The 25,183-nt window shown below is 33.4% G+C and overlaps 1 protein-coding gene and 1 long non-coding RNA gene across 2 annotated transcripts; both read left to right on the top strand.

Moving 5' to 3' along the window:
• The first annotated feature begins 347 nt into the window (after positions 1-347).
• On the top strand, positions 348-19,327 carry LOC132717291 (uncharacterized). Its single transcript, XM_060700724.1, has 4 exons — positions 348-425; positions 12,689-13,263; positions 18,430-18,588; positions 19,011-19,327. Exons 2-4 carry the CDS (start codon positions 12,697-12,699, stop codon positions 19,257-19,259), a joined length of 975 nt encoding a protein of 324 aa, XP_060556707.1. The 5' UTR covers positions 348-425; positions 12,689-12,696; the 3' UTR covers positions 19,260-19,327.
• LOC132717287 (uncharacterized) lies at positions 15,773-17,570 on the top strand. Its single transcript, XR_009623938.1, has 3 exons — positions 15,773-16,166; positions 16,481-16,548; positions 16,844-17,570. It is a non-coding gene; the product is annotated as an uncharacterized LOC132717287 (long non-coding RNA).
• Positions 19,328-25,183: the final 5,856 nt, after the last annotated feature.

The following is a 25,183-nucleotide window of genomic DNA, read 5'->3' as shown; positions in this document are numbered from 1 at the left end:
GGACCTGATTTGATTGTCTCTATATCAACTTTGCCATATAGTCTATCCTGTAGGGTTGTTCTAGGTACATTAAAGACTTTTGAAGCTTTATTTGTTGACATTTTGCTTTCTTTGACAGCAAAATAAGCTTTTGACAAGTTGTCAGGATCATAGGTTCTATAAGACCCCCTGTCTGGCACATGATGCTGAAAAAAATCAAAACAACATCTATTAGCATTTATTCAATTAAAATTCAATTAGTAAACAATTAACCTATCTATTAATAAGGAACTATGGTTATGTTGTCACGTTATTTTTTCTGTGAAGTATACTTTACGAATCATTGACAGGGGGCGGAGCTTAGATTATGCTGTAAAATTGAATAAAATATCATATGGCGGAGGCTAGTCCAGGCTAAGATTTTCTTAAAATTTGAAGAAATTGATGTAAGTATCTTTTAAATCTTATAGCCGTTATGTTACATATTTTATACTGAAACGAAATGATTACTTCATGAAACAGAAATAACTAATGTGCCAACACAAATTACAAAAAGTTAACAATTAAAAACGAAAGTAGATTTATGAAAAGCTGGGGTCCGAATTCCCACATTAGGCTAATAATTATAGATGTTTTCAAATGGAAAGGTAACATCCATTTATTAAGCATTTGTAAATCATGTTTTTTTATCTGAAATCATAAGTTTGAGGAATACTTTATTAAACTAATTTTAATATGAAATTAGGCAAAGCCTATGAACGGGGAAGTCGTTAAAATATTCCTTTCATTCCTTCCGTTTTAAAGGTGTCATTCAGTATTACATGCACTGCTTCCGTTTTCACTCGGAACACTCGACGATTATTATTTATCCGAAAAGTTGAGATTTGGTACGTTATCAGAATGCCCCGCCTATTATCATTGAGTTACATTGTAAATGGCGGTGCCCGACTAGAACTGACACTGAAAATTTCGTTGATAGGTATAGAATTCTATATATTTTTTAATTGTTTTTTATTTGATTTTCTTTTAAATATACACGTGTAGTCTATAGCCGGGCAAGCCAAAGCCCGGACCCGCTTCGCGGGCCCGGTCTTTGACTTCCCCGTATTAGGATTTGATAATTTACCAAAACGGCAAAAGCATAGGAACGCAGATCGCGGCGCATATTTTCGATCACAGGGGGCCCACACAGTGTTTGGATGGTATATACTGCTTGATAGTGACCTTAAAATGAGATTTTAGTCATAACCTTATAATATGTATATAAATATAGACAAGGGGCATTACTCGCTAAATAGAGAATTTTCGATCACACTCAAATTCATGCGAGATTTTCCACTAATTAAATAAAAAAATTCCAAAAACTATACTGCGTTGCATAGCTTATATAATCCACAATTGATAAACACTAAATCTATTCTGATTCCCTTAGCCCATTTTAAGAAATTTATTCAAAACCGTTCACTTCTGTCACAAAATTGCTTAGTCGTACTAGATGTCGCAACACCAAATTCCACGGGTAAAATATCAATTTTAAAATGGGGAGGTACAAATAAAAGCATGCAAACAATAACACAACATAGTTTCTATTACCTACCTGCGCAAATAGTCGTTAAGCGCTCTATATTCGTCTGTTTCGAACGAAATCTTCAAATCAGAGCAGAAATCTGCTTCGACGTAGACATCTTGGGGAAACCCCGGTCACGTGACCAGCCGGTGTATCGAGACCTTTCATTGGTTCGGTAGGAACTTTGTTTATAACGACAACCAATGAAAGGTTTCCATACACCATGACCAGAATTTCCAACATGTATTCGCCGAAGCAGATTTCTTTGTCTATATTTATATACATATTATAAGGTTATGACTAAAATCTCATTTTAAGGTCACTATCAAGCAGTATATACCGTCCAAACACTGTGTGGACCCCCTGTGTTTTCGATCGTGTAACGGTTTTTAAAAACGTTTCCGCTTCATCTAAATATCTCTTAAGTATTATCCGAGCATATGGCCCAGGGCTCTCGATTGACACGGGGATCCGGGTTTTGACTCGTGAAAATCGGGAAATACACAAATTTGACACGTGATAAAATCTGCTCAAGAGTCAATTTGCCACGTGGGATTTTCAGCTATGCAATAATAATTACCTTAAATCCACACCTAATTACCTATCAAATCCTACATATATATTCAAATCACACTCATTAAAAATGTCAACAGGCAGTATAAGTCGTGTATAAAATGCTTTACACACAGCAATTGTTTATACCCTGTGCACTGAAGCGCAACAATTCAGTGGCTGCAATTTGACAGTGCTAAAAATAGCTCTACACAACTGATAAGAATTACATACTTCAGGTGTCAGTTATTGATGCTTTTAAAGGTTTATAATACGTCTTTGATTTACTTGGAGTACCTGTGCATTTGTTATTTCTTTTTCCATTAAATATTCCTGGTACATTTTGGTATTTAAAATTAATATGATATAGCATACCAGTAAAGATAATTTTTTTATATTTTATACATTTAATCAGAAAAGCTGCTGCTTATTTTATTCTTTCACAGCAATTCATTTTTTTGTTTTATTTGTTTTTGTTTTTTTTAGGTGGGGGGAGGGTATAGACATTTATAATTATAGATTTTTTTCTGTCAATTTAGACTTTGGAATCTCTAAAAATGACCTCCAATACAGTCATTTTTGTAACATAAAAATGATTCATGTAGTCAAATGACACTAGAAAAAAATGATTTGACTCACAAAAATTTTGGCCAAAGAGTCTTTGACTCGTGAAATTCTGACCCTACTGAGAGCCCTGATATGGCCTCAAACAATATATTATCACTTGGACCCAATCTGTTACTTTTAAAACTGGTGAAATTTTACGGTATTATAAAAAAAAGACAAGGAGTGACATCCGCCATTTGCCGCAACATTCGGCATGAGTTTTCCCCCTTTGGCTACACTTGATTACTATTTTTCAGTCTATGCGAAAGACTTCTGAGTTTTGCTGGACAGTAGGTCCTGTAAACTGAGACAAGTGAAGTTATCTTTTTTCACCACAATCAAAATGTAAACATAAATATTGTTATACATGTATTCAATGGATTTTGCTATTTAAACTTTAATTTCATACAGACTATATACAAGCAAAATGAGAGGGTAAATTTCAGCAAAAGTCTGGCATATGTAAACAGAATTATATATATCGGTAATTTAGTGAAGTTGATAGATTAATTGTTCAATGATTTTGGTACCTTCCCTTAGGAAAAGGAAAGGCATTTAACTTGCAGTTATTTAGCATTGTTTTTCTGACCAGTTTTAACCATTTATTAAGCAGTTTTCCTTGACAAATGTGATTATGTAGAAAGCATTTAAAATGCAGTTAAAATGCATTTAAAATGCAGTTATTTAGCATTGAAAAAGCATTGAAATCAGCCGAAATATGTAAATGAGATGACATCATAAAACTGCCTCCAAATATGGAGATAGCATTTCCAACCATTTATATGACCTCATAAATAACTGCCAAAAAATTGTGTTTGCATTTTCAACCATTTATATGACATCATTAAAAAACTTTCAAAAAACTACTGAAGCCTTTATATGACCTCATAAATAACTGCAAAAAAACTTTCAAAAAACTGTTGCATTTATTTGAGCTAATATAATACTGTTAACATCTGAAAATAAATGTTTACAATGTAAACTATGCCAATATGTAAAGTATTAGAGAAAAATATTTATCATTCATGATTTTGTAGTTTTACCGGTAATCAAGTTTTAGTTTTATTCTATATAAAACGTTAAAACAGGTCAAAGTAGATAATTGTGTTTCTTGAATAAACTGATGCAATTTTTTTTAGAAATTACTATGCATTGTAGGAGCATGGTCTATATCTATTTGCATATAAATTTATGTGTAGATATAATTTTAACTTTGTAACTTTATTGTTATGTCTCAAACAAATTTTGTCATAACCATACATTGATACAATTCTAATGATATTGTGATGCTCAGGCTATTTTATCAATGTTTTATTACTTTTATTTATTTTCCGACTTTGAGTACGAATATTTCTGAGTACGAACCATCGCATTGTTTTGATGATTACTTTCTATGTAACTGCTTTTATCTCACATTATTATGATTTTCAGATGCCATTTGTATATATTAATGTTTATTATCTATTCTTAAATGCTGACATACGTTTATTTTCATGTAATTTTGCTTAATATTTTGTCACATTTCTGAATTTGCCACTGGTCGGCCATTTTGAATATTAATGTGATGACGTCACAGGGTACTATAAATACTGCGCGTTAGCATATCGTTGTCATCTCATATCGTCTGGTAGAAAAGTACTCTATTGAGTAGATAATTGTAGACGATTAAATAACTGAAAATGGATCGGATACAGGTGAAATTCACTTGTTGTTATTGTTAAACAGTTATAATTACTTTGCCAGTGTAAAGAACGGTTGTTCCAGAAATGGTTCATACCAAATCTGGTATAATACCCAATCCGGTATAGTACCCAATCTGGTAACTACCAGATCTGGTATCTCATTATATTGTACCAAACCTGGTACTTGTTTACTGAAATCTGGTCATCTATAGGAATAATAATAATAGACTTTAGGCATCCATGACTATGTATATTTAAATAAATTGATCTATATAATATTTTAATTAAAAGAGTTTTAAGTTACAAATTGTCTTATGTGTTCATTTATAATTTGGTACTTGGGCCGTGTAAAACGAACCCTGGGTTAATGTGAGGCTGCAGACTGCCCTGGAAACACTAAGCAGGGGTCTGGGCACCACAATATTGTTTTTTCCATAGCTGTCCGTCTGTTGGTCCATCCGTCCTCATTTGGATTGTCAAACAACTGTTGGGATTTTGATCAATCTTCACTGGATTGATCAGTACCAAACCTAGTTGTGCATATCCCTAGCACTTTCTGTTTTGATGCACAAAATGGCCACCATAGCTAAAAATAGAAAAAGCTTTGTGAAGCTTCAAAAATCTAACTGCTAGTAAGATTTACACCAAACCCTGGTTATGCATATCTCTGTCACATTCCCTTTTGCTGCACAAAATGGCTTCCAGAGCTAAAAATAGAAAAACCTTGTTTGACTCGTATGTCTAGCTGCTGGTGGGATTTTGACCACAATTCGCAGGAGTGATCAGTCCCAACCCTTTGGTCTTTCTGCACGCAAGCATACTCTTCAAGTACAATGTAGACCTAAGCTTGTTATCAAGTTAGGATATTGCTGAATTAAGAAACAAACTTACAATTAATGATTATTATTAGACCACTTTGTTTAAGTAAATGTCTAAATATAATTAGAAATGACAGTGGATTAGTCTGATAACATGGTATGATATTAGTTATGTGATGTACCTTACATGTACATGTACTTTTGATGTACTTTTGATAGTTATAATATGCTTATTATATATACAAGTTGTACACATACAATATTGCTATGATGCACTACAAGGTATTAAGTGAATATTAGTGTGCATGAATTATATTTTCCTAAAAGCATTTAAATAAAACTTGTAAAAACTGCAGCTTCTGTCACAATCTTTTAGCTTAAAAAAATGGTTCAAGAAAATAACTTGTAAAAAATGGTAATGTAAGTATTGTTTAACATCACCATTTATTTTTAAATGTTGAAAAACTGGTAAAAAATGCTGGACACAAGTTTTTTAACAACAAGTTTTTACCAGTTTTTTAAGAACTGCTGTTTAAATGGAATCCTACAAATTAAGATGAAGGGCAAAAAATTGTAAAAAAGGCATTTATTTGAAAAAACTGCTAAATAACTGCAATATAACTACAAGTTAAATGCCTTTCCTTTTCCTAAGGGTTCACAGTATAGTTTAATTTTTGTCAACATCTTGGACGATCTTTCATAGCTAAACACTAGTCCAATATATTAGACGTTACAGGCTTGTTATAGTTTTTGTCGGTCAAGCCTGACGTCTAATAGTTATTGCTCAAAAACGCATAGCATCATATAAAATTCAAAAAATGTCTATTGTCTTGCCTTTCAAGCTTTATTCAAAAGCTTATAATATTTTCTTTCAATTTCATGCTCAATCATACACAAAAACTTTCAAACGATGTACTTATCAATTTAAAATAAAATATAAACATCAATCTATTTTTGTCTATCAGCCATACTGGTTAAGCAAGGTGCTTTACAGATTGATTCCAAATTTTTGAACGGAAAAATATATTCGAACACACTGACGGTGCATGGGCAATTATTTCGTTAAAAAAATATTCCGTTAGATTGTTCTGACTCAGTTAAACGCTTGCATTTGAATTAGCCAATCAGATTTCGCGCACTTTACGGACGCCATTTGTTTATCGGCTGTAAAAGGAATTGAAATACATGAGAGGATTTAATCATGATTTTTCGGATGTGACAGTTTAATTATTTTGACTAAAGGTATTTATTTTTTAGTTTTGTTCATAAATAGGTAAAAAATTATGTAAATACACGCTGTCTTCATTGTTTTTCGTTCCGCCCGATTTTCTGGCGGAACATGCTATGGGTTTTTGAGCAATTTCGATATGACGTTGCTTTGCCCAGAAGCAAAAATATCTCAAAGCGACGTCATATTTATAGGACTAAGCTAAACACCAGTTGAGCACACATGTAATTTAACATTTCTCTAAGTCTGTGGATTAAAGACGTAAATTGTTCCAATTAATTCACTGACACTTTCATCTGTGTAAACAAACTAATAGCGGTTGACCTTTCACATCTGGGCCGCTTATGTAATTTACACGGCCGCTTATTGACTTTTAATTGTACTAGTTGTCGGATATTTTTATCTTACGTTGTTACATTAAAGTTTGCATTATGAGAATGCATAACAGTTGACAAGCATTGCACGAGCTTATATTGTGTAATGACAACATTTTGATTTGTTTTGAATGTAGGTAAATGATCGGCCTTTACAAAATGTTCAATGTAAGGTTTTTATAAATCCTTAATTTTTACCGGACCGTCGGGCCGTCAAAACATATATTTTTATCGGACCTTCTGATTTTTAACCGGTCAGGTCCGACGGTCTTTCGGAAAGACTGATTTTTTCAGAATTTTGTTCCCGTTATCGTTGTCAACTATCTGGTATCGTAACGGTTTATTGTTACACGTGTTGACATGCACTAGTGTTTGACATGTATAGTCGGCATTATAACGGGCGTATTTGTGTTATGATTTGTTTACATGATGGAGAAAACAGACATTTTAGTAATATGGTCTAATAGATTTTGCCTAACTGAAAAAAAGGAATATTAAAACATGATCCATAGATAAATATTCAAGGCACTCATCTGGTATTCCTTATTAGGAAATGTGAAAGTTTTCCATGTATTGAGTGACATAAAGAGAGTACTAGAAAAATTAAAACAAAAATCAAGCATATCAAGGGGGATAACTTACGTCGAACGTTGCGGCAAATGGCGGATGTCACTCCTTTTCTTTTTTCAATATACCGTAAATTTCACTGATTTTTAAATTTGCAGATTATATTAAATTGAGATTAGATAATTAAAGACCACCCGCTCGCATAATATGAAAAGATATTAAAAGGTCGGACAAACAATTTATAAAGCCGGTACAAATCCGGATTTATGCACCGCAATATGCGGTCCTGTTCCAGAGTTCCTATGACCAAAAGGTGTTTGGTGAAAACGAAAGTAGAAATTATAAACCAATTATTCCGTTCCTTAATTATTTTAGACCTGAATCTAACCAGTTTCTGACCTCAATTTAACCAATATATAACAATAATGTAACTAAAATTTGTCCATAATCTGACCAAATTCAGACATTCTGAAAAGTGCCACAGACGCGCATAGGTAAATCTGTCCTTATTTTATTAAATCTATATACGTAGAGGTGTCATCGATAAGGATTTTTGTATCGATAAATCGGTAATGAATTATCGGCGATACAGCGATATATCGATTGCCAGGCTAAATTTTAGCTTTCAAGTGTTTTTAAATGTTTCCTAAGGACTCTGACAAAGCAGTTATATTTAGACAAATGCAAAAATGATTAACTATGAAAACTGAACAATTTGTTTCTTTTTTTTATCATATAGCTATAAATAAAAACTAAAGATTAGTAACTAGAAAGTTTAAAGCCTTTTCCATTTTACTTTAGTTGTTGCTATTACATAGTTACTGATAATGCTAAATCCCGTCCTTGCCGTTCCAATTAAGCCAGGTTTAATTGGCAAATTATAGTGTTTAGAACCTGATTAATTATTAAAGTTTAACACTGACAAATTTTCTTGGCATTTTTCCTTTTGAAATCTGAATTGAGGGGTCTTAACATTCACTTAGCACGCATGTGAGATACCCGGATGTAAAAAGTCCATGCTTTTCCAGGGATTTCCATGGAAAATAAGAGGCTGGAGTATTGGAACAAAAAATTCCAGCCTTTTCCAGCCTGAAGCTGAGAAAAAATGGGCTGGAAAAACAGGGAAAAAACATGGAACATTTTCCATGCTGCATGGAATATTTTCCATGTTTTCCATGGAAAAGCATCGACTTTATTCCATGCTTTTCCATGTACATGGAGTATTGGAACAAAAGTATGGATTTTTTTCCAGGGTATTCCATGTGTCTGCCAACCATAGAGGCTGGACTTTTTACCATGGTAAATAGTCCAGCCTTGATGAAATAACATGGAAAAAAATCCAGCCTTATTCCAGCATCCCTGAATGTTCTTAAAATTTAAAATTCTCTGACGGAATTCAGCACAGGAATGTTTGGGGTGGAATTTTTATTAGTTAACATGGTCACATATTTCTTTCTCAAAATTTAATACATATCCTTTAGTCCAAATACAGAATAGAACATCCTACATTCACTATAGCACAAACAGTTTTTTTTCTAGCTGCAGGTTTGGTAGCTAGGTTCTGGTTGTCTTATAAATTTTAGCAATTATTTTGCTCTTAATCTGTCAATGAGAAACTGTTTTAATCTTTAATTTGTTTCAAGTGTTTCTGATTATTTAAATTACTATTTCTTTTATTGATGTCCATTTTCAGTCCTCTGCCTGTGTTTCCTAGAACTTCTTGTGGTTGTGCTCACCTTTAAAGATAAAATTCATAATAAATTTAACACAGATGTGGTAAAGACTTATGTTTTATTGCATATAAATATTATGCAGTTATATTTCGTATCTTTTAATAACATCAAATCTAATGTTTCAAATGTATTAACTATTAAATATTAACTATGCTTATGCATATTCAAAAATACTAAAGCAATGCAGTATATCTTATTTCAAAGTGCACAAGTGTTTAAGAATTTCTCTGTAAATGTATAAGAATTTAGTAAATTTGTGACAATTTTTATCACCCAGTTTGTATTTTTTCAAGAAAAGACATGGAATAAAAAAGTACACGTATTGAGATTTAAAAATATACCTTTTCATGATTAATGCTGCACATCATTATTAAACACTGTTGGTAATTCTCACAGTCAGCACTTATGTCCAAGCCTGCAAGTATGTAAAATGTAATTTTAGATTGTTCCTTTGAAAACACAATACATACATGTAAATAACAAATGATAATGATGACCCTGTTCAGCTGTAGAAAACTACTGATTGTACCATTTAGTCCTATTTAATCAAATTGATTTAATTTGTTTTATTTGTAGGAAATGAAAAAGATCTACTAACAATTGTCATTTTAACAATATACATTATAAAGAAATCATTGAATAATTTATATTTTACATATTATACATGTATAGATTAAAAACAATTATCAGAAAAAACAAATGCATGAAGTTGAAAATATAAAAACAACCTTGATCTTGTGTTACAAATGTTGATAGTTTGATATATAACCTGTTTCTGCATTGATGTAACTTAAGGTTTATAAATACCTGATTCTGTTGTATATCTCTTTGTCCCAGGTGATTCTAATTGTTATCATACCAATACTTAAACACTTTAAAGTCTTAAACAAAACAATATCTCCAAAACTGCTAAAATATCAAGTACATCCTCTGTAATTTGCACTCTTTCTGACCCAGATATCTTAGAATTCAAAATTTACAACAGTTACTGGACAGGTCTATCATTATGTAAAGCAGGGTTAATCTGCTCATCATTTTAACTTTTGATTCTTTGAGCGTAAAAGAAAATATCAAATAGCTAATAGATATATAGATTTTAAAGATCATTACAAATTTTTGTACAAAAAAGATTGCAATGTCCTTCTAGACACATTCTTCATATGAAATTTATAATGTTATCTCTCCCCAAAATAATCACATGGAACAGACTGATCTGAAATGACCAGTGGAGTAAATTAGTCATGCACAGATGGTTAGAAAATGCTGGTCAATGAGTTTTATCAGAGCTCTGATCTGTGTAGCGTAAAATCTCAGTGGATGTAGTATTTATTTTCCTAAATATTGGTCAATTTAATATAATATTATGCACTGTTTTGTTTTGTTTATTTATTTATTGTTATCCAAAAACATGAATTCTTACAATTTAAAAATGGCAAGCAATGCAATCCCATCTTGATTATTATAGTGTATAATGATTTAATCACAGACTTTAATTAATTTATAGTTATACTTTAAGCCTGTAATTAAATGGATATTATTTCATTGTACATAACTTCATGTAGATTTATTTAAATAATAATATGTATTTTGAACAATCAATTCATTTATGTCTTTAGCATAGACATTTTTTCTGAGATACCCTTTTTCTGATCTACATAAAAAGTATAAAGTGTCAAATTTCAAATCACTTACAGTAACTTGCATTAAAATAAATGATGATTGTTTATTTTCTTCGTAAATTTACAATATTGTGCTGAATATATAAAGTAAGATTTCTTGTAATTTTTACAAGTTTTTTCCAGCATACTTAGAGAAAGTTTAACACATTTCCAGCATCAAAAAAATCTAAGTTCCACTTTCCATGCTACATGGAAGTAAAGTCCATGGTTTTCCAGGCTTTTACCACAAATGTCCAGCCAATTTCCAGCCTATTCCAGCAATGCTGGAAATGGCTGGACAAAAAAAGTCCACATAGCATGGAAAAAATACCAATTTTCCATGAATTGCCATGAAATTCCATGCTTTTCCATAGTTTTCCAGGGTTTACCAGCCTCTCTTCCAGGCTTACCCTGGAAAATCTACACCCGGGTTACAACGAAATTAGGCAGCATTCGTTAGAGACACTGGGAGGTAACTTTGGCATTGATTTCCGTTTTCATTTAAAAAAAAAATTGTTTCTGGCTTCCATAACTTTATATGTTGCTTTTATTTTGACGTTTTGCAACAGTAAACAGGTCTATCAGTTCTATAAAAACTGTTCGCTGAAGTCTCTTTAGCTAGAAATATATGTGCATTTGATATCCGATATTTAAAAAATGGAATCGATATCGAATCGGATAACAAAGATCGTTGATACACCGATATCGATTGAATCGATGACACCCCTTGGCCCTATATACATGTATATGATATAAACAAGGCATACAAGTTGTGGCCTCCCATTTCCAGCACCCGTTCGTAAAAAGCATTGACACGTGTAAAATACCATCTATTCCATCAAAAGTTATTGTAGAAGTTAATCATCGATCCTGGTGGAAAATTTTAGGGATAATTAGGGCTCATCAGATGGATGGAAGTCATTTGAGTGTCGGCACTTCTTTGGTAGGGAATACACATGTGTCAACATCAATGATTGGCAGATTCTTTTGAAGAGCAGACTAGTCAATTGTCAGAGGTCATCATGTGTGTAAATTTTGCGTATGTTATTTAAGTTGGAAACATTATATCTCATTTATTTATTGATGCTACTTTGTTGGCGAGTGTTTTCGTGTATTTTCGCACAATTGAATATTGAAAGTCTGCAATGAATTTTTGTTAAAGTTTAAAATTTTTAAAACAGGGGGCAATTATCTGCCCTTTAGAAATTTAAGAAGACAAATGCTGGGTGTGTTATTTTTTTTCAGACGTACAATGTACATAATGTATTTTAGTAAATTACCGTGTGTAATAAATTGACCATTGGTCACCCAAGAGAGCGGAATGTCCCTGCAATATTTCACAGTGATCAACAGTGACGATATTCCGCAGCACAAATTGCACCCGATCAGGTGATAATGTAGCAGGAACGTTGCCGTGACAATCCAACCGTAAAATAATCGCAGGGATTGACGGACTTTAGTAAATTGTTTAAGCTGTGTACTGTACATTTATGGAAAGTAGATTTATAATTGATATTGAGATATGTTTCTTATTTCTTTTATGGTTTATAAAGTTTCCTTGCTTATAATTCCAAAGAAAAAAAGACATAAAAAATGTCTCGAGATGACATCTAACATGTCTTTTAAGTTCTACTTGAGACGTAGAAATGGTTGAATTGATTTTGGCTGCTCGATGAGGAACAAATAATATCTACTTCTGTACTATATGGTGACTATTTCTTACAACGAATCTTAGATGAGCAATCTGGGGCCAATATGGTCCTCTAGTGATAGTAGCAATGCCTTCATTGTAAGTCAAAGTTCATGGTCCCTTAACTAGGGCCAGCTTTCAGGGCATACAAGTGTTTGTGATCAGTCATTGTTAATGTTGGTTTTCCTTGGATTCTTACAAATTGTAGCTAAAAATATTTTTTGTTTGTTTAAGAAATCAAGATGGCACATGAGATACATTTAAAGAATAACAAATACCGGCAGTGGGTTAAGGCTGGCCTAGGCTTGGGTTATCTTAAAGAGGGACTTGCGCCATTTTGTGATGACATTGGAAGACAGCAGCACAACGATATTATAAACAAAATACAACAAACAAAGACTCCTCAACCAAACGTACCATGTGGCGTCTGTCAGATAACAACTCTCCAGCCAGATCATGTCCGAGTCTCAAAAGGGATATGTCCCCTCAAACAAGATAAATGTAACTGTTGTTTTCCTAATAATAAGAGACCCTGTCCAAACAACGTATGTGGTGCCATCTATGACAGCATTATACAGTATCATGCATCAATGCCACCAGTACCTTTTTGGAAAAACAGTGATGTCCAACAGTGGTCAACAGAACTGTGGGAGGTTTGCAAATGTTTTATAAATGCTCCTGGGTACAAGGACAAGACATCAGCAGTTGACACTGATTGCACTGGGTTGCTTCATGTTATCATAAATAACAAGTACTTTCATAGTCACATTGGATGCAATGTTACAGGACCAAACAATCTTTTTTCAAAGGTAACTCCATTTGTATACTATATGTTTATTCTAAATTTTGTAGAATATTATGCTCTACTGTAATATTAAGTCTGCTAATTAAGTATAAAAGCAAAAGAGAATATTTTTACCTTAGTACAGTTATTGGTTAACTCTTTATTATACCCCCAAAAACGAATTAGGGGGGTATATAGGAGTCACCCGGTGGTCGGTTGGTTGGTAGGTCCAGCAGTCCGTTGCATTTTCCTTGTCTGGAGCATAACATGAAAACTAATGTTTGGAAGTCAATATAACTTCATACAATGGTAAAGCACATTGAGAGGAAGTGCAGTGCACAAGAACCATAACTCTATCTTGACTAATTACAGAGTCACTGTCCCTTGTTACTTTTCCTTGTCCAGAGCATAACTTAAAAACTACTGGTTGGAATTCAAAACAACTCCATACAATTGTCAAGCACAATAAGGGGAAGTGCAGTTCACAAGAACCATAACTGTATCTAAAGTAATTACAGAGTTATTGCCCTTTGTTACTTTTCAATTGCTTTCTTTTGTCCGGACCATAACTTGAAGACTAATGGTTGGAATTCAATATAACATCATACAATGGTCAAGCACATTGAGAGGAAGTGCAGTGCACAAGAACCATAACTCCATCTTGACTAATTACAGAGTTACTGCCCTTTGTTACTTTTCCTGCCAGAGCATAACTTGAAAACTACTGGTTGGAATTCGAAACAACTTCATACAATTGTCAAGCACAATAAGGTAAAGTGCAGTGCACAAGAACCATAACTTCATCTTGACTGATTACAGAGTTATTGCCCTTTGTTACTTTTCCATTGCTTTTTTTGTCCGGAGCATGACTTGAAGACAAATGGTTGGAATTCAATATAATTTCATACAATGGTCAAGCACAGTTAGAGGAAGTGCAGTGCACAAGAACCGTAACTTCATCTTGACTAATTACAGAGTTATTGCCCTTTGTTACTTTTCCTTGTCCGGACCATTACTTGAAAACTACTGGTTGGAATTCAATACAACTTCATACAGTTGTCAAGCACATTAAGAGGAAGTGCAGTGCACAAGAACTATAACTCTGTCCAGAGAAATTATAGAGTTATTGCCCTTTGTTGCTTTTCCATTGCTTTTTTCTTATCCAGAGCATAACCTGAAAACTACTAGTTGGATATCAATACTATTTCATACAGTGGTCAAGTATATTGAGAGGAAGCACTGTGTACAGAAATCATAACTCTTTCTGGACTTATCTAAAAGTTTTTGCCCTTTGTTACTTTTTATTGTCCAGTGCATAACTTGAAGATTAATGGTTGGAATTCAATGAAACTTCATACAATGGTTAAGGGCAGATAGATGAAGTGCAGTACTGAAGAACCATAACTTTATTTGGACTTATTACAGTTATTGCCCTTTCCCTTACCAAAATGACTTTAAGTGACTTATATGTTTCTTATATGCAACTTATACTTGACCTATAAGAGAACTATAAGTTACATATAAGTCACTTATAAATCACCTAAAAACCTGTCTAAGTCAGTTATAGGTATATGCTACATATAAGTCACTTTTGGCCATTTTTTCCCCAACATATAAGTCACATACAAGTCACCTATAAGTGCCTTATACTGGTAAAGTTTGAAGTAACCAGTTTCTATGTTAGATATAAGTGAAAACTTAGAACTTTTGCGAGACTTTTTATTACTGAGCAAAACTGAAAACATTACTAGGTACAAAAACATGAGAAAAATTGATAAAATTTATTGAAGTTGATTTGTAATTCTTTGCTTTAACACAATGGGTATCAAAATACTCAGAATTTAAAATACTATAATCTTAGACCTTAATCACAAACAATTAAGATTTTTTTTTAAATGTTGCTTATTAATTTTTGAACACAGCTTGGGGTTTTTAAATAAGATAATAGGAAAAATGATTATCAATTAAGTATATTACCTGTAAAAAATTTTGCACAGATTCTCAGTGCGGAATTGGGACAGAAACGGCATTCAATCAGTGATTTCTAGGCTACCATGGACAGAAATGAAATTTCATGTCATTTCTTCTCACAAGGAAAATATTTCACATAAAAGTCACCCAAGGCATAATTCTACTCTTGTTTTTTTTCTAACTTGAAACAGTCATTGAAATCTATATGTTTTTACCTGCTGTACTTCTTACAGACCTAATTTCGCTGAAGTAAGATATTCTAACAAGAAAAAGAGGTGAATTTTTTTTAATATACAAGTGTTATTCTTAAGACATTTAGGCCTAGTGTATTTTAGATATTTTAAACAATAAAAAAAACTGTGCTTGAAAATAAAACAGTTTATATTGCCCTTTTAATCTATATAAAATCAAGCAACCAATATGCCTGATGATTGCTTATATTTTCTACATCCACTGATACACCAACATAGATCAGAGGTCTGATAAAACTGGCCAACTGCCTTTGCCACCATCTGTGCATGACTAATTTTTTTGACTGGTCATTCCCTACAAATCAGACTGTTCCATGTGATTATTTTGGGGAAAGATAACATTTTCTATCCTGAATTTGTAAAAAAAGGACATTGCATTTTCTTTTTCAAAAATGTATAATGATTTTTAAACTTTACATATCTATTAGTTATTTGATTTTTTTCACATTCAATGATTGTAAGATAGAAATGATGAGTGCTTTGACTTTTGGATTTACCCTGTTTTACATAACATTGGACCTGCCCAGGTACACAGTTGTAAGTCTGAAACATTTAGGTTAGCAAGCTGGTGGAAATCATAGAGAATCTACTTGATGTTTTAGGAATTTTAGAGATATTGTTTTGTTTAAGATGTTTAAGTATAGTTATGGTAAATAAGAATGACAAGAAGAATCACCTTGGACAAGAAGATATACAACAAAATCAGGTAAATACCATTGAGTTACATTTATGCAGAATTGATACAGGATATATATTAAACAATCAAAGTAAGATGGCAGCAAACTAAAATTTGTAACTTGAGAGATCAAGGCTGTTTTTATTTCTAAGCTTCATCGATACATTAGATTTACTAATACTTGTAATTGATTTAAATCTAGATTTAATAGTTAAATTAATTGAATTTTTAGAACTAAATAGTACAATCATTAGTTTTATGCAGCTGAATAAGACAGGGTCATCATAATCATTTATCATTCTATTGTTGTTTTCAATGGAGAAATCTTTTTACATACATTGCAGGCTAGTGGGACCAGTTCTTACTTTGAGATGCCAGGTGAATAATGATATGCAGTATTGAGCCTGAAAAGGTATTTTTATTCCCTATACTTACTGCTCTAAATCTTTACCAGAAAAAAGCATAATAAATGTTGTTGCAAATAGTGCAGTTAATCAATTCTTATAGAGACTTTTAGCAATTCTTAAACAACACTGGTGACGTGTGCACTAAAATGAGATACTGTGTAACTTAGTATATTTGTATATGCATAAGCATAAATAGCTAATATAGTTTGATGATATAAAAATATGAAATATAACTGCATATACAATGGTCGGAATTTATTCCACATCTTTTTTAATTAATTTTGAATTTTATCTTTAAAGGTGAACATAGCCACATGAAGTTCTCCGAGGAAACAGAATCAGAGGACTGAAACAGACATCAATAAAAGAAATAGTAGTTTAAATAATCAGAAACATTTGAAACAAATTTATGATTTAAACAGTTCCTCACTGACAGACTTCCAGCAAAATAATTGACGTATAAATAAAGTGTTTGATTTCAGGAAAACCAGTAAAAAACAAAAACTTGCTGCTAGAAATGAATATTGTTTTTGTTATTGTGAATGTAAGATGATTGAACTGAAGGATATTATGTATGTTGAATTTTGTATTTTGCTCATTTATATGACTATGAATATAAATTAATAAACATTTTTGAAATTAAATTACTAAACTTTTATTTTCATTCTAGCTTTATTGACATCAAGCAACATATATGCAACTTACATGTGACTTGTATGTTACTTATAAGTGACTTATATTAAGTCACTTATATGTAACATATAAGTCATTTATATGTAACATATAAGTCACTTATATGTTACTTATAAGTTGAGCATATCTTTGACTTACATGTCACATATATGTGACTTATTTATAACTTATACTTCACTTATATGTCAAAATGCCAGACATATACTGCACTTACATCTAATTTGCATTTAAAATACATATACTTGACTTATAGGTGAATTGACTAAGTGAAGTATAATCTACATATAAAATAGCCTATAAGTGACTTATAAGTGAATTTCGTAAGGGTTGTTACTTTTTTGTCCTGTGCATAACTTGAAAACTTCATACAATGGTCAAGTGCAATAAGAGGAAGTGCAGTGTTCAAAACTCCATCGTCAGTATTTATATAGTTAGTGCCCTTTGTTCCTTTTCCTTGTCTTTCTGGACTTATTGCAGAGTAATTCAATAAAACTTCATCAATGGCCAACCACATTGAAAGGAAATGCAATATACAAGAACCAAAACTATCTTTAATTGCCCACAACCATAAATGTATTTCAATTGTTTAACAAGGTATTCTGTTACTAGTAACATCCTCATTTCAGAAGCAGTCTTGAGGGGGTATTAATCATATTTAGTGATAGTTCTAGTTGAATTTTTATAAGAGTTTACCCATTACCGCACTAAGATGAAATTATATCCATATAACTATGAGGTTAATGCAGTTTAATTTTGCCAGAGAAACAATTTGCATTAAATGAATAATGATTCAAAATTGTTACGCATAAAGTTGTATTCTTAAATATATTTCAGCAATACAATCTTTTCGCTAGCTCTTATTTTTGTGGGAAGGAAACAAAACTATTTCTATTTTAAGCCTCACTGTAAAATGTACAGAAGTAGGTTATTTGTGCTTTATAAGTAAATGCAACACGTAAATACCATAACTTCAGTAAAATATTATTAAAATTTTATCAAAAACCATTTTCTATTCCATTTGCTTTTATATAATCTGCAGTTTAAACACAATCATAATAATGATTATTATGGTAAGTTTCTTTAAAGTAACTCCTTATTTACAGTTTTAATTCACAACTTAGGAATTGTGTTTAGTCTCATTGCTGAACACTGTATTTATGTGAATGTTGTACTATTTGTTTTCTGTATATTAGGTACGGCAGTATCGAAACGAAATTTTTCACTCTAGCTCTATGGAGTTAGAGGAGAGCAAGGCTAATTGTTATATCGATGACATGATAGCTGTTCTACAAGATGGTAAAGAACTTGTACATCGACAAGACACACAACAAGCTGTCAGGAAACTTCAAGATGTAAGTGTACATAAAGAATTATATTTGTTGTAATAATTTAAAATAAGCTCAGCTCTAAATTCAGGTAAATTTATGATAATAGAATAAAATGCTTTAATTTGTTTCATTATAATCAAATTTAAATAACAACTGCCTTAAATTAACTTTTATCAATGAAATCAAGTAAAAATACCTACAAAATGTAAATATATAAATGCATATCTTAGTTTTTAAGTTTTAGGTTAAAGAAGGAAAAAATAAAAATAGAAAAATAGTCCGTAAATCCTGCCTTGATTTGAGAAGTCATAACATAAAGTAAGAGAGTAAAGATTAAAGAAAAATTGAGATGATTTTGAAAAATAGAGTTTGACCTTATATATGATATGTTATAAATATTATAAATCACATAGCAGCTACATTTGAAAATTGTTTCTTGTTATAAGCTAAAGAAGAAGGAATTCATTATTACCACTGAAGACTTTGAAGAAATTCTGACACAAATCAAAGAAGAAATGAGAACAGAAAATGCAGCAACCAAAGAGGAATTTGAGGTGCTCACAAGTAAATTAACTGAACTAAAAGCACAGATGTCGGAAGCTGAGAAAGAACGTACAGAGTTAAAAAGAAGATTTACTGTTCATGAGACAGAGCAGAAAGAGGTAGAATGTGTTCAATTGTTTGTTTCCCTTTGATATACCAGAACAATGTATGACTGTTTGTTTCTGGTTGATATACCGGTACATGTATTACTGTTTGTTTCTGGTTGATATACCGGTACATGTATTACTGTTTGTTTCTGGTTGATATACTGGTACATGTATTACTGTTTGTTTCTGGTTGATATACTGGCACATGTATTACTGTTTGTTTCTGGTTGATATACCGGTACATGTTTTACTACATGTTTCTGGTTGATAAACCGGGACATATGTTAATGTTTGTTTTCAGTTGATATACCGGTACATGTATAACTGTTTGTTTCTGGTTGATATACCGGTACATGTATTACTGTTTGTTTCTGGTTGATATACCGGTACATGTATTACTGTTTGTTTCTGGTTGATATACCGGTACATGTATTACTGTTTGTTTCTGGTTGATATACCGGTACATGTATTACTGTTTGTTTCTGGTTGATATACTGGCACATGTATTACTGTTTGTTTCTGGTTGATATACCGGTACATGTACTACTGTTTGTTTCTGGTTGATGTACTAATACATGTATTACTGTTTGTTTCTGGTTGATATACTGGTGCATGTATTATTACTGTTTGTTTCAGGTTGATATACTGGTGCATGTATTACTGTTTGTTTCTGGTTGATATACCGGTACATGTATTACTGTTTGTTTCTGGTTGATGTACTAATACATGTATTACTGTTTGTTTCTGGTTGATATACTGGTGCATGTATTATTACTGTTTGTTTCAGGTTGATATACTGGTGCATGTATTACTGTTTGTTTCTGGTTGATATATCAGTACATGTATTACTGTTTGTTCCTGGTTGATATACCGGTACATGTATTACTGTGTGTTTCTGGTATATACTGGTCCATGTATTACTGTTTGTTTCTTGGTGATATACATGACAGTACATGTGATAACTTATGGATGTTTGATAAAGCAGAATTATTAGCTTGTCAAGGCACACAATAAGGTTAGCAAGCTTTGTAACTTCATGATGGCAGTTGTACCCACTTTTTAGCTCACCTGTCACAAAGTGACAGGGTGAGCTTTTTTGATCGCTTTTTGTCCGGCGTCTGTCCATCATCCGTAAACTTTTACTTTAAATGACATCTCCTCATAAACTGCTGAGCCAAATTCATCCGAACTTCACAGGAATGTTCCTTTGGTGGTCACCTTTAAAAATTGTTCAAAGAATTTAATTCCATGCAGAACTCTGGTTGCCTTGGCAACCGATAGAAAAACTTAAAATATCTTCTTTTAAAAAACCCGAATAGCTAGAGTTTAGATATTAAGCATGACACATTGATTTTCCTTAATTGTATATGTAAAAACTTAAAAATCTTCCTTTAAAAAAACCAAAATGGCTACAGCTTAGATATTAAGCATGACACATCTTCTAGTGGGTGTCTACCAAGTTTGTTCAAATAAAAGCCTTGGGGTTAAAATTGGCCCTGCCCCAGGAGGTCATTGTTTTTCCCTTTATATAGTAAAAACCTTAAAAAATCTTCTTCTTTAAAAAAAACCCCAAAGAGCTTGATTTAAGATATTTAGCATGAAACATCTCTTTATGGGTGACAACTAAGTTAACCCTTTACCTCATATATACGCGAAACAATGCACTTTCGAACCCCCCTCCCCCTTTTTTAGGCCTGAAATAGTGAAAAAATGTCCTATTTGGGCCCTAAACACATGTTTTCGTTTGAGAAATGTTGCTAAAAAAAAGAGCACTTTTTCGGTGCCGCCCCCCCCCCCATCCAAAAGATACATCCGGGAGTTGCCAGAAGGGGGATGTGCCCCCTTCTGTTTGGGGGGTTTGAAGGGGGGCGGAGTCCCCCTCATCGCCAAGAAAACTTTGGAGTTGTGAGAGGCTGAAAATGACCCCAGGTCGATCATAAGGTAACATGTAACCAATTCTGAAAAAGCCTTTGACTCTATCTCAATCCCTTGAGAAGTTGCAGCACTTTGAAATAAATTTTGATGGAAAAAATCGAGGCAAAATAGTGATTTTTGGCAATTTTGAGATGTCCCCTCGTTGCCATGGTAACAGTAAATTTAAGACTGAGCATGTTGTTACAAAGGCAAAGGTCCAGTCAACTTTTGTGCCAAGTTTGATTAGTATTGAAGCATTTTTCATAGTTTCATAGCAGTTTGAACTTGTAACAAGAGGCTTTTCAGTGAAAAAGGCCATTAAGGGCCTTTGGGTTAAATTTGGCCCGCCCCGGGGGTCATTGATTTTTAACCAGGTTTTCCGAAGGAAAAAACTGGTTATTAGATTGAGGTATGTCGGCGGGCGGGCGGATGGGCGGGCGGGCGTTAACAATTTTCTTCTGTGCGCAACTCCTACATTTTTCAACGGATTTTGACCAAACTTTCACAGAAGCTTTGTCATCAAGTGACCTGGCGCATATTGTCGGGGTTTTGTGATTGGATAATATTTGACCTAATTATGGCCCTTTGTTTTTTTTTCCTTATATAGAATATATAATGAATAATTTCTTCTGTGCCCAACTGTTCCTACATTTCTCATCGATTTTGACCAAACTTTCACAGAGGCTTTGTCATCAAATACCCTGGCGCACATTGTCGGGGTTTTGTGATTGGATAATATTTGACCTTATTATGGCCCTTTGTTTTTTTTCCCAATATAGGATATATAGTGAACAATTTTCTGTGCGCAACTCCTCCTACATTTCTCAACGGAATTTGACCAAACTTTCACAGAGGCTTTGTCATCAAGTGCCTTAGGGCATATTGACAGGGTTTTGTGATTGTATAATATTTGACCTAATTATGGCCCTTTTTTTTTTCCTTATACAGATTATATAGTGAACAATTTTTACCATGCGCAACTTCTCCTACATTTCTCAACAGATTTTGACCAAACTTTCACAGAAGCTTTGTTAACCAGGTTTTCCGAAGGAAAAAACTGGTTATTAGATTGAGGTATGTCGGCGGGCGGGGAACGGGCGGGCGGGCGGACGGGCGGGCGGGGCGGACGGGCGGGGCGGGCGGGCGGGCGTAAACAATTTCTTCTGTGCGCAACTCTCCTACATTTCTCAACGGATTTTGACCAAAACTTTCACAGAAGCTTTGTCATCAAGTGCCCTGGCGCATATTGTCGGGGTTTTGCGATTAGATAATATTTTGACCTAATTATGGCCTTTTGTTTTTTTTCCTTATATATAAAATATATAGTGAACAATTTCTTCTGTGCGCAACTCCTCCTACATTTCTCAACGGATTTTGACCAAACTTTCTCAGAAGCTTTGTCATCAAGTGCCCTGACACATATTGCCAGGGTTTTGCAATTGGTATATATTTGACGCTAATTATGGCCCTTTGTTTTTTTTCCTTATATAGAATATATAGTGAACAATTTCTTCTGTGCGCAACTCCTCCTACATTTCTCAACGGATTTTGACCAAACTTTCACAAAAGCTTTTGTCATCAAGTGCCCTGGCGCATATTGTAGGGGTTTTGCGATTAGATAATATTTGACCTTATTATGGCCCTTTGTTTTTTTTCCTTATATAAAATATATAGTGAACAATTTCTTCTGTGCGCAACTCCTCCTACATTTCTCAACGGATTTTGACCAAACTTTCTCAGAAGCTTTGTCATCAAGTGCCCTGACACATATTGCCAGGGTTTTGCAATTGGTATATATTTGACCTAATTATGGCCCTTTGTTTTTTTTTTCCTTATTATAGAATATATAGTGAACAATTTCTTCTGTGCGCAACTCCTCCTACATTTCTCAACGGATTTTTGACCAAACTTTCTTAGAAGCTTTGTTATCAAGTGCCTGGCACATATTGTCGGGGTTTTGTGTGATTGGATAATATTTGACCGAATTATGCCCTTTGTATATTTTTTCCTTATACAGAATATATAGAGAACAATTTCTTCTGTGCTCAACTCCTCCTACATTTCTCAACGGATTTTGACCAAACTTTCTTAGAAGCTTTGTTTTCAAGTGCCTGGCACATATTGTCGGGGTTTTGTGATTGGATAATATTTGACCGAATTATGGCCCTTTGTATATTTTTTTCCTTATACAGAATATATAGTGAACAATTTCTACAGTGCGCAACTTCTCCTACATTTCTCAATGGATTTTGACCAAACTTTCACAGAAGCTTTGTCATCAAGTGCCCTGGCGCTCACTAAATTCCCATGTTTCTTCCAAGACATCATTCAAGTATTTTTTTAAAATTGTGAACATACTTTTCTTGATATCGCACAAAACACCACACGCCAATATTGTTGACAAAAGAAAATGACAAGAGACGCAAAAATGCAAAAATTAAGCAAAAATAAAGTACTGTTTACCTTTCTAAAACATTTGGGAAAAAAAGGCGAATAGACAACATAAAATTTCTCAATCATTTTTGTTTGAGGAATATTAAAAAAGCCATAATTCCTCCTAAAAGTTCAATTAAAAACAAATGCCCCTTCATGACAAAGCTTCTGTGAAATATTTTGCTGAAAACCTGGTTGCATCGCATTGCGATGTTCCTTGTTATCAAATGCCCTGGCGCACATTATTGGGGTTTTGTGATTGGATACTATTTGACCTAATTATGCCCATGCGTTTTTTTTTCCTTATACAGATTATATAGTGAACAATTTTTACCATGCGCAACTTCTTCTACATTTCTCAACAGATTTTGACCAAACTTTCACAGAGGCTTTGTCATCAAGTGCCCTGGCGCACATTATCGGGGTTTTGTGATTGGATAATATTTGACCTAATTATGGCCTTTTGTTATTTTACCTTATACAGAATATATAGTGAAAAAAAATTCTGTGCTGAACTCCTACATTTCTCAACGGATTTTGTTCAAACTTTCACAGTAGCTTTGTCATCCAGTGCCCTGGGGCATATTGTCGGGGTTTTGTGATTGAATAATTTTTATACCTCCCGCACAACAAAGTTGTAAGGGGGGTATACTGGAATCAGCTTGTCCATCCGTCCGGCCGTCCGGCGGTTTTTCTTGTCCGCCCAATAACTTAAGATTCCTTTAACCCTTAGTCTTCATATTTGGCATGGAGGTTAGTCATGATTAGTAGATGACCCTTATTGATTTTGGGGTCACTAGGTCAAAGGTCAAGGTCACAGGGGCCTTGACTTCAAAAAGCTTGTCCGCCCAATAACGTAAGATTCCTTTGACCTTCAGTCGTCATATTTGGCATGGAGGTTAGTCATGATAAGTTGATGACTCCTATTGATTTTGAGGTTACTAAGGTCAAAGGTCAAGGTCACAGGGGCCTTGACTTCAAAAAGCTTGTCCGCCCAATAACTTAAAATTCCTTTGACCCACAGTCTTTCATATATTTGGCATGGAGGTAAGTCATGATTAGTAGATGACCCTTATTGATTTTGAGGTCACCAGGTCAAAGGTCCAAACAAGGTCACAGGGGCATTGACTTCAAAAAAGCTTCTCGCCCAATAACTTAAGATTCCTTTGACCCACAGTCCTTCATATTTGGCAAGTGGAGGGATAGGTCATGATTTGTAGATTGACCCATTTTGATTTTTGAGGTCACCATTGTCAAAAGGTCAAGGTCACAGGGGCCTTGACTTCAAAAAAGCTTTTCCTCCCAATAACTTAAGATGTTCCTTTTTGACCCACAGTCTTCATATTTAGCATTGGAGGCAATTTCATGATTAGAAGATGACCCTATTGACTTTGAGGTCACCCGAGGTCAAAAAGGTCAAGGTCAACAGGGGCCTTGACTTTCAAAAAGCTTGCCCAACCTTATAACTTAAGATTCCTTTGACCCACAGTCTTCATATTTGGCATGGAAGTTTTAGTCAATGATAAGTAGATGACCCTTATTGATTTTTTGAGGTCACCAGGTCAAGAGAGGTCAAAGTCACAGGAACTTTTACTTCAACAAAAGTTTGTTTTGCCCAATAG

Source organism: Ruditapes philippinarum, unplaced genomic scaffold (genome assembly GCF_026571515.1).
Source record: "Ruditapes philippinarum isolate M1 unplaced genomic scaffold, ASM2657151v2 ctg11011_1_1_1_1, whole genome shotgun sequence".
In the NCBI taxonomy this organism is placed as follows: Eukaryota; Metazoa; Mollusca; class Bivalvia; order Venerida; family Veneridae; genus Ruditapes; species Ruditapes philippinarum.
Note: the sequence above shows the minus strand (reverse complement) of the source record. Positions and strands in the feature narration are given on the sequence as shown.

Coding starts and splice junctions, on each gene's coding strand:
- LOC132717291 (XM_060700724.1), top strand. CDS start 12,697: ATGGCACATGAGATACATTTAAAGAATAACAAATACCGGCAGTGGGTT. Junction 13,264..18,429: donor CAAACAATCTTTTTTCAAAG/GTAACTCCATTT, acceptor TCTGTATATTAG/GTACGGCAGTATCGAAACGA. Junction 18,589..19,010: donor CTGTCAGGAAACTTCAAGAT/GTAAGTGTACAT, acceptor TCTTGTTATAAG/CTAAAGAAGAAGGAATTCAT.